This window comes from Sebastes umbrosus, chromosome 14 (assembly GCF_015220745.1).
Source record: "Sebastes umbrosus isolate fSebUmb1 chromosome 14, fSebUmb1.pri, whole genome shotgun sequence".
NCBI lineage: Eukaryota > Metazoa > Chordata > Actinopteri > Perciformes > Sebastidae > Sebastes > Sebastes umbrosus.
In genome coordinates, this window is record NC_051282.1 from 23,872,884 (window position 1) to 23,887,055 (window position 14,172).

General features: G+C 42.1%; 1 protein-coding gene across 9 annotated transcripts in view; it reads left to right on the forward strand.

Moving 5' to 3' along the window:
* The window catches only part of brd4 (bromodomain containing 4), a 35,048-nt gene that overhangs the window by 14,898 nt on the left and 5,978 nt on the right, over positions 1-14,172 (forward strand). For 8 of the 9 annotated variants that reach the window (XM_037793442.1, XM_037793445.1, XM_037793443.1 and 5 more), the window contains exons 2-12: positions 6,443-6,842; positions 8,058-8,195; positions 8,283-8,418; positions 8,520-8,860; positions 9,549-9,962; positions 10,064-10,192; positions 11,088-11,318; positions 11,413-11,642; positions 11,970-12,298; positions 12,405-12,500; positions 12,593-12,979. In XM_037793442.1, coding sequence (XP_037649370.1) covers positions 6,600-6,842; positions 8,058-8,195; positions 8,283-8,418; positions 8,520-8,860; positions 9,549-9,962; positions 10,064-10,192; positions 11,088-11,318; positions 11,413-11,642; positions 11,970-12,298; positions 12,405-12,500; positions 12,593-12,979 — 2,674 coding nt within the window. In that variant the 5' untranslated portion in view covers positions 6,443-6,599. The remainder of the gene's footprint in view (positions 1-6,442; positions 6,843-8,057; positions 8,196-8,282; positions 8,419-8,519; positions 8,861-9,548; positions 9,963-10,063; positions 10,193-11,087; positions 11,319-11,412; positions 11,643-11,969; positions 12,299-12,404; positions 12,501-12,592; positions 12,980-14,172) is intronic. The other variant, XM_037793451.1, reaches the window with a different exon arrangement.

Here is a 14,172-nt window from a genome sequence, read left to right on the forward strand (position 1 = left end):
CATGATGCAATAGGCTATGCCTTGACAAACTGCAATAACAACCTTTGACAGACAACAATAAAGTAGGCAGTGTACTTGGTGAAACGTTTTTTGACTCCAGCATTTGTAAATCACCAGCAAAATAGTGCAATGTCCAGCTGTGTAGTCGTATGGAAATATAGCTGAATGATAAGAGGTCAATTGCCTGTTGCCTCTAACTCTGTCTCTGATTACCTCTTTTGTTTTTCAGTGAGTATAACACAATAATTGTGTTTTCATTTGGATTGAGACGGTAATTGATATGGCTTAGTGGGGTTGCGCAATTAATCGGAATTTTATCGAAATCGCAATATGGCCTACTGTAATTTTCAAATCGCAGGATGAAGAGGAAATCGCAATATTATTTAATATTTTGTTTAATATTTTGACACACAAAATGTGTGTCAAAATAACATTTTATTCGCTGTCAATCGATTAAAATATTGAATCGCAATTAATCACATGATGGTCCGTAGTTAATCGCGATTAATCACACATTTTTTATCTGTTCAAAATGTACCTTAAAGGGAGATTTTTCAAGTATTTAATACTCTTATCAACATGAGAGTGGGCAAATATGCTTGCTTTATGCAAATGTATGTATATATTTATTATTGGAAATCAATTAACAACACAAAACAATGACAAATATTGTTCAGAAACCCTCACAGGTACTGCATTTAGCATAAAAAATATGCTCAAATCATAACATGGCAAACTCAAACCAAACAGGCAACAACAGCAGTCAGTGTGTAAGGTCAGATGTCAAGGGACCCCTTTGAAAATGGCTATGCGTAAGTTTGGAGTGTTATTTAGCCTCCTTCGCACAAGTTAGTATGACATGGTTGGTACCAATGGTTTTTTTTAGTTTCATATGATGCCAGTATCTTCACTCCAGCTTTAAAAATGAGCCCGCTACAACCTAAAAATTGCAAGTTTGGTTAATGCGTTAAAGAAATTAGTGGCGTTAAAACAAATTTGCGTTAACGCTTTATTATCACGTTAACTTTATGAGAATGATGTAAAACTTATTATATCCTCTTAATAAAAACCTTTTGTATATAGTTATAAATGTTTCTGAAGAGCAAAGAGATAATTAATGGTATTTCTCTTGAGAAACTGTTTTTTGTCAAGTGAACCTAGCAGCTCCAAGTTAGCCAAGTGCCATCATTAAGAATTTATCATTATAGTAACACATGCTCTTGACGAAGTTAACATGTAGGGGGATTGAAGTGCGTCACCTGATAGCTAAAACCTGTCTCCATTTTCATGACGGTCAAAGTGGGATTGTCTTGCACCTCAATATTTATCACACATGGACTTTCTGTGCATGAAAGACGGAAACAAAACATGTGCAACATGAACATGCAGATGACTTGAGTTGAGGAAGTGGACCCGAGCTTTCATGTGTTTCTACATACGTGTGAGTGAGAATATTTAGGAGTACATTGCCAAACTACTATCAGCTGCACCGCAAGATAGACTGCAGGGAAGTCTGACAGTCATTTGGGAGTATTTCCTCTTTATACCTGAACTACAGAAGCCTGAATCCTACAGGAGATGCCGTTCATGCCCCCTCATTCATCGCATCTGTCTCTGTGTTTCCAGAAGTGTGTTTACACTTGTTGCAGTGCCGTAATGTCAATGACTGTCGCCGTGAGTGCGCTTGTCGCTGGTGTTAATGAGCTGTTGAGGACCATCTGGCAGTATTTGTGTGTATATATGATGAGACTTCGCTCCATGCAGCACTGGAGGCCAGATGGACCAGGCTCATATGTTGTGGCTACCTTTTTTGACTTTGTCCTTGAAGAAGACTTCCTATAGTGTGGGCTCAGGAGCTGTTAATGCCGCACATGTCTTGTCTGGTGCCCCTAGCCATCTATACTGTACCTGCCGGTGTTTCTGGTAAATGCTGTTTCATCGGCTGCTTCTTCTAAGTCCCCAGTAGGCTTCCATTCCCTTTCACAAAACATTTCCCTCTGCATCGTCCCTCCAGCTTTTGCCATTAGGTCAGATTTTGTACACAACGATAGGAATGATAAGGGGATTACTTCTGGACAATGCAACCTCCCAATGGAGACATCATATAAGATTCCAACTCAGTAGTAGTAGCACTGAACAGAGGACTTGGAGGTCTTTTTTTAAATCTACTTGCAGCAGTGTTTGGTCAGAACAAGCAATTTGTATACCAACCTTGTGATGGCACAGGTTTGTTTATTTGACAGCTGATTGAAAGCACGTGCTGTGACTAGGCATGTCAGGATTTATTATCAGCGACAGTGACGCTGGTATTGTTTTCACCTTGTGAGTCTGTGTCAGTGTTTATATTTCTGCCTGTGGACAGATGTTGCAACCGCGTGAGATGCAGTCACGAAACTTTACAAAGGTGTAGTTGAGATCAAAATGAAGGCAGAGTCCGAAGATGGGCATGGTCTGAGCAAGTGGCGATTGGTCCTCCCACACATTATGTCCCTGGTCCGATTTGGCATCGCAGCTGGTGTGATCTCATTGCAAGATGATCTCAAGTTTGTCTATTTATTTATTTATACAGTATTTTCCTTGCTATGATTATAGGGCAACCCAGCACTCGTGTGTCCTGTCATTTATGTCCTATATTTTTATTTTTGCCACAACACACTGGATTATTGATATCCGTAATGTGTTTTCTTTTTCTCATATTTTAAATGTGGTTGGAATACCTGCCTTGTAGCCGACAGAGCCAGTGATGTGTGCACAGCGTAAGGGGTTTTCCATACGACAGGAATGGCTGGTTAGGCTGGAAGTCGATGGACTAAAGCTGGTGATACTGGAAGTCGTTAGACTAGGACCGATTAGTCTTGTTTTGCTGTATTGAGCTGGAAACGAGCCATGGACTCGATGTGCACATTCGTGCCTTGGGGCTAGACAAGTTCTGTGCTTATTTATTTTGGTCTTATTTGTGAGTTTTTTTTGCTTCCACTTCCACCCACAAAAGTACCATTTGTGTTAAACCGGTACTGTTTCTTTTCATGTCTTGTCATTCAACATATTGGTCAGTTAGTCAGATTCTCCACTGTGTTTGAGTGCCTCAGGGAGGCCAAGGCAGCGATCATGTGGTGTGCAAACTGCTTCCTTCTTCTCAGAAAGTGACTCATCAAGAATGAGATTAGTCACAGATCTATACTGCGGTGTGTGTTTATCTTTAAGGCTGTGTTGTGGGGGTGGATTTCAGTGTGTGAGACTGGGAGGCTAACTTGCTTCTAATAGAGACCTGAATACACAACCGTATGATCAATGCTTTGTCCTAGAACATGTTCGCCAGTCTATTTTTAGTCAAGCATTTCTCGATTATTATTTGGCCTTGTTGTTGTCTTAACAGCCTTTGTGTGTATCTTGAATGAGATGTCCCTGACTGGAGAGGACATTATGTAGGACTGAATGCTGCGTAGTGGAACACACAGTCCCCCAGCTGCCAGATGACGCTAACCCCCCCTCATCCTCCACCCCTGTCCACCCACATCCCTAAACACTCCCTGATCCTTAAAGAAGGAAGATAAAGATCAAATTAAAGCACACACACATGCTAGAGCCAAACCTCTGAGTTCTCCTGAATACAGTGCATTTATACTTTTAAATTAATATCAGTAGTAGGATAATATAAACCTTTATATCTTAAGATAGAAAAACACTGTTTTCTGTTGTCTCCCTTTTACTCTTAAGTCCAATTCCTCGTTCTAGCACCTGGTAGCACACACAGTTCCCCATATTGCCAGCCTATTGTCGAGGTTTTGAATTAAAATGTGCATCAGTAAATTGAGAGGAAGTTCTGGGAATAATCCAAGAGTGTGTCTAGAACAAAGTGAAAGTGTACAGTGAATGTAATCATACTGTATGGTCTTTACTTGAGGAATTTCTCATTTGCAGTGTTGTACAGAGCTGCAGCAATAAGTCAATCGATAATTCGATCAACAGAATATTCATTGGCGACTTTTTGGGTAATTGATTAATTGTATGGATTATTTTTTTAAGCAAAAATGTCAAACATTCTCTGTATCCAGCTTCTCAAATATGGGTATTTGTTTCTTTTCTCTGTATTATATTATTGTATTATTGGGTTTTTGACTGTTGGTTGGACAAAACAAGATATTTGATGACTTGAAGTGTGATGAGCACCTCACTATTTTCTTTCTAGACCAAACAAACAGACAATTATTCAAGAAAAATAATCAGCCGATTAATCGATAATGGAAATGATCAATTGCCGCTCTAATTGTAGGGCTTGGCCGTTTTTGTTCATTTCTCGCCCTATTGATGTAACGTGCCTTGCATTCAACTGAGCAGAACAGCTACCTGACAGGTGCCGCTCGCCTGCCACTTAATGCAGTCAGGTGAGCTGTCATTTGCGAAAACCCGGTCAAGCCAGCCGCCACTTAGATTGTGATGCTTGCCTGCTTGTGATGTTACATTACAGGTGATTGGAGCGGCCATAAAGGACCAAGAAAGAACCATATTTCACCAATATCCCTACCAATATACAGCAACTACTGAATTGTCTTCAGCAATATTTTGAATCAAAAAAGCTGCTCGAATACAGCCGCAAATTAGCGAGAGAATAAGATAAACCAAAATCAGTATTAGTTAATAAATTAATGTAAGATTTAGAGAATTGAGTCATATTATTACGAGACTGGCAGTTAAAATATGAACAACCATTTACAAAAGTTGAACTTAATTGATGTGTTGTAGCCTAGCCTGAACTGAACCTGAAATGATCCTCCTGGATCATAAGGATACAGGAATACAACAGGATACAAGAATACTGGGTGATGGCTTGTGCGTTATCAAACGCATCAAGGGAGATTGCTGCAGAGGTGGCTGTCATTCGTTTTTGCATCTTTGCCTTGGACAGACGACGTCTCATGGCCGTTTTCGATTTTTCAGAAGTCGGGAGAAATGCGGGAGAATTGTGATCTCGGGAGAAAACCGGGAGTCTCCCGGGAAAAACGTGAGGGTTGGCAAGTATGCCCGAAGTGGTTACAAAAAGTTGTGGGACAATTTGTATTAGATGTTTGCGATATAGTAATTTAGTACATCCCACACAGAACAAGCTGCAATACATTGAGTATATTCGATATATTTTGATATATCCCACACCCCTATCTAGTTGTACTTTACATGACAACTATTGCTGCCATGATTGCACTCAATCGGGACCCGTTTTTCGAGCCTTGATTCCGAGCCAAAAAACAGAGAAGGGAGAGATGAGAACTCTGCCAGCTTCATTATTATCTGTATGAGGACACCCCCGAGTGTATTATCTCACTTATGGCAAGGGAAATACTCCAAAAAAATGGTTTGTGCGTGTTGTCCGACCACGTCATTAGGCAAGTGTTTATAGCTCTCACTCTCAAAGGCGGGGTGAAAAAGTGACCATGATAGAAAGGGGCGAGACACAATGGATCGTTTAAATATGTGAATAACACACACTTTTTTATTTTTTATTCATATTGTTCCACTCGGTTGTACATGAAACGAGCCAGAAGTAGCTGTATAAAGAATGAAAAAAAGAGAACTTGAGAGAGCAATTCAAACCTTGGTTGCTTTCTCACCTCTGCACACTTTGTCGTTTGCTGCGTGAAATTGGTGTGAAAAGAAAGTTACAGAAATTGTCTGACGTTTCCCCTCCCCTCTGGTCATCCATTTTTTAACGTTCTTTGTCTGTTTAACACATGGTTAGCTCTGCGACACCCATAAGAGTTAATGACATAGCACGAACTAACATTAACATACCTTGTTCACTGCTTCACTTCTTGTAAACTGTTGACCTGAACTATATTTGCAGTTTACCTTTTAAGATTTTTATTGACAGCCAGCCCATGTGAAGTGGCCAATAGCATACACTGGTGTTTTTCTACAGTTTAATAAGTTTAATAATTGATGCCTATCAGTGTCATGACCTTGTATGAAATTATTTTTATCGCTGAGAAGCAGTGTACTGAACTGGGAGTAAAATGTAAATGGGAAATACCATTAAACACAATGCTGGGATCAAGTTTGGAGGTGTAAGGACATGATGTTGAATATCTTGGTATCACCTGGTTATTGTGTAGTTTTTCCATGTTTGGATTTTCATTGCCAATTCAGGTTCTACCCAGTACAGCTGGGTGGACAGCACAATGGCTGCTCCGATGGAAGAAAAAAACATTCAATGTAGAACAATAAAACAGCGGTAAATGACTAGTTGCTACTGCCTTTTGCAGTGCATATATATAACATATAACAATATATAACAAGATATCAGAGGTCTACCCAACTATGCAGTGATTAATGATTCCAGTAAAATGTTGTTAATGACTGTGTTACTGACAAAATAAAGTGACATTTTATTGAATATTGTTTATAAATATGCTCATGCTAATGACAGTATACTTTTCTCTTTCTCCAGAGAGTCCAGCGAGGAGTGCAATGGGATCAGTGGTGCTCTGTCAGTGGAGTCTGTGCCGGGGCCAAGACTGAACTGGTGTCCTGCCAACACCACTACCCCTGCCCCTGCAGCTCCAGCTCCCGCTCCGGGGCCCGAGCTCGCGTCGAACCCTGTAAGAATGGGGGACGGCCTGGACGCAGCGCAGATGTCAGGCAGCAGCAGCAGCAGCGGCGGCAGCAGCCAGGGGCAGGCCCAGCAAATGGGCAATCCCCCACCCCCAGAGTACATCGATCCCAACAGGCCAAAGCGCCAGACCAATCAGCTGCAGTACCTGCTCAAGGTGGTGGTGAAGGCCCTGTGGAAGCACCAGTTTGCCTGGCCCTTTCATATACCAGTGGATGCGATCAAACTTAACCTGCCTGTGAGTGTGAGCTTTCCCTCTGTGTGTATGATGTCACATACCTCAAAACCTTTACACATCACATAATTGTCACCAGGTTGTCTGCATCTACACGTTCCAGCTGCACATCTATATGTTTCTTACAGGTTGATTTGTGATGATTTATGTTTATTACCGTGTTCAAAGGAACTAGCCTCTTCTTTACTGTATGTGTACATACAGCACATACATAATTTTCCTCATTTTAGAAGAAGTCAAATGGTACTAGGGATGTTACGGAAATGTGCACACCGGCTATGACAGCTTCGTTCTCTGCATGGCAGTTGCTTCATAACGTTATGGTTCCCTTATAGCATTGGGTTTAAATCTGAAATATTGCCAAAATAGGTGCTTTTGCTTTTCGCTTTGACACCAAATCTTCCGACATCGTCTTGTCTGTCAGAGTAGCAGGTAGCACTACTTTCAGATTGTAACGTCCATCGTTCGACTATCTATTGATAACACGGCTCTGATGCGCGATAATGAACTAAATGGCAAAACGACTGTAGGGGTGGTCGGCAAGTAATGCAATCAGTGTATGCCTGAACACCATGTGACACCGTGTAACACCGTGTAACACCGTGTAACACCGTGTAACACCGACTACCGCAGCGAACCTAAATGGTACCATTTATTCTTGTTAAATGTAAAAACAACTTTCACACACATTAGACATTGTGAATGCATTTTTTATTTCATTGTTTGTAAGTTGACTGCGAGTGAGTGACCAGAGACTATTTTATGCTTATTGATGAACAAAATGAATGCCAGAGAGAATGTGGAAAACCGGTCACTGACAAGCTTTGACATTGTCTTCTCTTAAACGTCTTACAAACTTACGTCATACATCTTAATATTTGTGATATGTTTGTTGACAAGGACAGCAGTTGATTCCAAGACAGCACTGACACCATAAAGATTTATGTTGATAAAGATGTTTACAAATGGTAAGCATCACAGAATCATAGGTGAAATCCAAAATTATCCAAAACTTCAGTTACTTATAAAATTGACAATAAAATACATATTGCTTAATACATTGTAATGAGGGAAAGATTTTTTTTAAAGCTGTATTATTAAAGCTAACTTCAAATTAAATTACAGCAGCTTCATCGTGCCGGTAGAGAATGTCACATTGTTTAAAAACTGTGAGTTTCTTAATTACATTGTTGACACACTTGTATGTATCCTTTTCAGGACTACTACACAATAATCAAAATTCCCATGGACATGGGAACAATCAAGAGAAGGCTTGAGAACAGTTACTACTGGAACGCCCAAGAATGTATCCAAGACTTCAACACGATGTTTACCAACTGCTACATATACAACAAGGTAACATAGTTGTATATTGTCACCATAAAGTGCCAAATATTCTGATATAGCCTCCACTTTGCTAAAAGTGTTTGTCTCCCCCTGCAGCCTGGAGATGACATAGTCTTAATGGCTGAGGCTCTAGAGAAGGTTTTCCTCCAAAGGGTCACAGAAATGCCTGAGGAAGAAACTGAGATTGTTGTCATGATGGGGAAGGGACGTGGCCGTGGCCGAAGAGACGCAGGTATGTGATTCACCGCTTTACACTATATTTAGCTATCAACACGTGTTCTTGGAGCTGGCCTCTGTGGGATATTTATCCAAGTGTTTTGTTCTCTCATCCAGGTCTGAACTTGAAACCAGGGGCCATCATTGATGCTTCGTCCACGACTCCTCAAACACGTGGTCTGTCGAACCTCTCAGCAGCACCGCTGACCAGAGGACCAGTGCAGGGCCCGCCTTCACTACCTCCCCAGCCTTTGATGCAGGCCCTGCCGTCCCACGTGCCCCCAACGTTACCCAGCCATGCGCCACAGCTCGGAGCTCCCTACTCCCTGAGCCAGTCGGACTGTGCTCCTCAAGTTCCCATCATGACTTCTGTGCCTCCCCCTGCTCAGACCTCCCTTCCCCCAGCGTCCATCCAGAGCACTGCCCCCATGCTGCAGAACTCTATAACCATGACCAAAGTGAGTGTGACTGACACAGGGGAATATGCTTGGGCACATTTTTGATCATGCTTGGGTGAAAGTTGTTTTTTTTGAGGCACTTATCCATAGTAGGTGTATTACTTACAGTAGATGGAGCAAAGCAATGCAGTCCTGTGGACGGCAGGAAAATGTATTTGAGCCACCTAAAAGAAAAGATCACCTAAAAAAATCAATATCCGTTTAAGTCTACACTATAATATTTTCACTGATTTATCAGACAGCCCTTTGCTTCTCCTTTCCTACGAGGAACTGAACTGAAAGTGAAACTTATCTATGCTCTCTCCAAAGCCAGCAGGCAGAGATGATAAAAACAGGAAAGATACGTTTCACTTTCCGTTCAGTTTGCTGTTGGAAAATATTCTAAATATGGCGCACAGTTAAACAGATACCAGGTTTTTTCGGTGAGCCTTTCTTTTAGCTGGCTAAAATAAGTTTTTCTGCCGGCCCCGTCCACAGCAGTACATTGCTTTGCTCCAGTGCTGGTACTCCCGGGCGTGCCGACCGTCATCTACTGTAGGTAATACACTGACTATGGACAAGTACCTCATACAACCCCACTTCAAAACACCCAAAATATCCCTTTACGTTTTGGCAACTCATTCTAATCACTTATTTCCTCATTCTTTTGCACCCTTTCTCTGCTCTCTTTGTATTCACTTCTATCTAGCAAAGAAAGAGCCAGAAAAGGAAAGCTGACACTACAACGCCCACAGCAAACGACCAACTGAGTGAATCTTCACCGGCAGAGTCCAAATCTGGGAAGACACTACCCAGGCGAGAGAGTACCCGGCCGACAAAACTGATAAAGAAGGATGCACCAGACTCCCAGCATCACATAGGCATGGGGATGGGGATGGGGATGGGGATGGGGATGGGGATGGGACTGAGCGGACCAAGTGGAGGTCATAGCCCCAAACCGCAGGATCAGCTGGGATACTGCGCTAGTCTGGTTAGGGATATGCTGTCCAAGAAGCACGCTGCTTACGCCTGGCCATTCTACAAACCTGTTGACGTGGATGCACTGGGACTACACGATTATCACGACATCATCAAATATCCAATGGACCTCAGCTCCATCAAGGTGTGTTGCAGACGGCATAGTTTATCAACGGTACCATAAGATATTGAATACAGAGGATTTGGGGCATGGCAAGTAATAAATATCCTTGATGTGTTTAATAGGTCAAGCTGGAGAGCAGGCAATACCGGGAACCCCAGGAGTTTGCTGCTGACGTACGATTAATGTTTTCCAACTGCTACAAATATAATCCACCAGACCACGAGGTGGTAGCTATGGCACGCAAGCTACAGGTAAATATAGTCTAACGTGCAAACATTGTTGCTAGGGCAGGCATTCATTTACATAGACTTCAATTATATAGTCAAACTAAAAAGTTTGTAATACATATTTTGCAGTTACGGTACATTATGTTTGCAATGTATTTACCTGAGAGGAAAGTGAGCCGCAGTTAAAGCATATCACTGTTTTAGTTTACATTTGCAAGAAAAATCTATTTTGGATAAATTGTTTGCAACATTTGCTTAAAAAGAAAAGAATTAAAATATTGTTCACAATAGAACACAAATATGTTTGCCAGGTTGCTACCTCAGCGCAAAGTCATTGTACTCACCCAGTTTACTCACAAACTTAACAAACAGGTTCATGTTTTTGACTATAAATCTGGAGGTGAAACAACATATACTATTCAGGGTTCCCACGCATCCTGGAAAACCTGGAAAAGAGTTGACCGATTTACCAGTCATGGAAAACACTGCTGGTTGGTGACTGTGGCAGTTTTTATGATTATATTATTCTATCATCAATTTGTCATAATTTCTAAGCACGTAAGAGATGATTTCTTAGATAAGTTTTAGCCTGCAAGTCTTTTAAATCAGACTTCCACAGTGAGGAACATATTAGTGTGTCTGTCATACCAGCTAGATCATCACTGAAAATGTCCTGGAAAAGTCCTGGAAAATTATCTCTAGAAAAAAGTGGGAACCCTGGACATGGTATTTGATTGATTTACAGTTCTTTAGTTAAATGATGAAACTACTTCACCAGAGGTTTGTTATATTTGGCCATGTTTTCACATGCCCAGTCTATCGCATCTCACAAATTTCTGTCGTAATGTTTGTTGTTTTGAGTCTCTTTCTACAAACATACACATACGTTTTGCTTAGCTTGTTTGTTTTCATTTTATAGGACGTCTTTGAGATGCGCTTTGCCAAGATGCCAGATGAACCTGAGAGCAAGCCTCTGGTTGTTCCCCCTGCTCCTACACTTCACCATCCCGCCCCCGTTAAGCCCCAGCCTCCTTTGGCCCACATCGTCTCGTCTTCAGACAGCTCCAGTGACTCGTCCTCTGAGTCTGAGTCTTCCACAGATGACTCTGAAGAGGAGAGAGCCCAGAGGTTGGCAGAGCTCCAGGAACAGGTCAGTGACCAGAGTAGATTCAAGGTGGTGGCAATTTTGTTGTCCGGTCCTTGTTTCCCTTTTGTTGAGAACTGGTCTTTCTTTCTTGATACAGTTGAAGGCTGTCCATGAGCAGCTGGCTGCCTTGTCCCAACCACAAGCCAGCAAACCAAAGAGAAAAGAGAAGGAGAAGAAGGAGAAGAAAAAAGAAAAGCATAAGAAGAAAGGAAGCATGTCTAGCCATGTAGATGAGATCCAGGATGCTATACCTGTTCCGCAGCTCTCTAAGAAGTCGAAGACCAGTAACAATAACAACAAAGAGGTTGTACCCAAGAAGAAACCCAGGTTGGTATTAAACTTGTATAAACTGCACAATTCAGTATTACTAGAGATGTACCAACTGATCGCCCACTGATCGAAACAGGCCTGTTGTCAGCTGATCAACCGCAACACACACAACATGCACGTCGCGCGCACAGCGGTACAGATAGTATGGATTGAGTCTTACAATGCAGAATGTTCTTTATTATGTCTTCTTCACCTGTAGTAGTTAAAATGTGTCTGTTTTTATTTGTAAAGCCTTCGAGCTGTTGTCTCTAGAAAGTTACTGTATAGATAAAGGCTAGTCAGTGTTACATATTGATAAGTTACACATCTGTGTTTTGCCTCTAGTAAAAAGGAAGCGATGAAAAATCATCCCGCCAACCTGCTGCCGGTTCCCAACCTGGAAGACGATTTGGGGGCTGCTGGGTCATCAGCTACGGGGGAAAAGTGCAAGCCCATGACATACGAGGAGAAGAGGCAGCTGAGCTTGGACATCAACAAGCTTCCTGGTGACAAGCTCGGCCGTGTAGTGCATATCATCCAGTCCAGGGAGCCCTCACTCAAAAACTCAAACCCTGATGAGATCGAGATTGACTTTGAGACGCTAAAGCCTTCCACTCTGCGCGAGCTGGAGAGATATGTGTCTTCCTGCCTCCGCAAGAAGAAAAAGGGTTCAGGTAAGCTACTCAAAGAAAACCAGCAAGGGGAGCTGGTCACTCTCTGTGTGTGATTATTAGAAATGCTTTATTGGAAATGCATGAACACACAGTTGTTGCTTTGCAGCTGAGAAGCCTGTGGAGTCCATGGCTACCTCCAAAAAGACTGGATCATCTTCAGAGAGCAGCGGCTCCAGCACAGACAGCGAAGCTGAGGGGACAGGTGACTTACTGAAAGTTCAAACTTGACAATTCAATTGCTCATAATCAAGAATGCAAAATGATTTGCTTAATCTTTATTTCAATTTCTTTCAGGAATAATAAAGCATCAGAAGAAGAAGGGCCAGTCTGCGAAGGAGGGGAAGAAGACGCATCCTCATGTACACATTCAGAGTGGCCCTCCTCAGACTGGACTTCATTCCCAAGTTGCAGGCCTTCAGTCCAGCGGTCAGATGAAGCAGCAGCATCAGCCATCGCCTGCAGGCTTCATCGCTCCCCCTGTAGCTGCTCTGGAGTCTTCCCAGTTACTGGAGACCAGCTTCGAGTCCCTGCCGCCTTTCGGCCAGCCCCTCATGCATCTGTCCCACCACACAGGCAACTCCTCCTCACCCGCACCTCCACACCTCAATGCTCATTCTGCTGGGCCAGTGTCCCCTGAGACCCACCCCTTCCTCAACCAGCATGCCGTCCTCACATCTCCAGGTAAGGCTGTATTCAGGCTGCTGCACTTTCACACTTAACCTGTTTGGTTTGTTAAAAAAAACTCGGGTCCGTTTGCTCGATTAGTACGGTTTGTTTGTGCTGGTGTGAAAGCTGTCAATCGAACCCTGGTGCGGACCAAACAACAAAACCAGACCACTCTAGTGTGGTTTGTTTGTGGCGTGAAAGCAGACGAACCAACCACATTTGCAGATATGTGATTTATCTGCTGATCATAAAATCTGTTCAGGAAGCGATCTGTATTTTCCCTGATTAATAGATCAAAGGCTGTTAAAACTGCTGTGCTTGTGTCCGACTCTGTTTACAACTCCATTAAAAAGTGTTTGACAGCGATCCCACAGTACGCCGATAATGTGCCTGTCCATGCGCTCCCCGGCGTTCAGACTTTGCGTTCGGACCAGTCATCTGGGAGCGTTAAAGCGCTGCATAAACTTCTGTCAGTCATCGGAATTTGATTTCCCCACATGGGTCCTGATGATGCAGGATGACAATCGCCAAAACAGTCTAATCAACGAATTACCCGTCAGTCTGTATAACTTCATGTTTACTCCTCTGGTTCGTTTGTAAAAAGTCAGTGTGAACAGGAACCGGACCAGAACTCTAATTTTTTTCCCCTTGGTCCGGACTAAGTTAACCCAACTACAGGTGTGAAAGCACCCTTAGTGTTTCATTGTTTCTACAGATGTAACTGCAATCCCTCCAAGAATAATGGCTCTTACAAAGTCAACCAGTCCCCACTCAGTTTCAAAATTGGCACAAACCATGTCTAAGAAAATACAGAAATAAATAATGAAAGGAACACTTAAGATTGAAATTATACTAATTGTAAAAACGTAACAAACGGTCTACTTTGATCTTACTCCAACCAACAAGCAAGCAGATCGAGAAACTACAATAACTTACAAACATTAATCTGACCTCATGCTTTGCTCTCAGAAGAACACAAATCCCTCCTCATTCCTCATTATTATTTTAGATTTTCACTCATCATTTTTTGCAGTTCAGAAAATGTGTAAATAAGCACTCATGTCTCCTGCAGTAGTATCTGTAGTATACCATTGGCTTTTACTTATTTTCAGATTGCACGTTAAATTGGTAATGTGCAATCTGAATGAATTTATGATTTTTTATCATAAATTCCTGTTTTTATCAGTTCCCACAAAATAACAAAATAA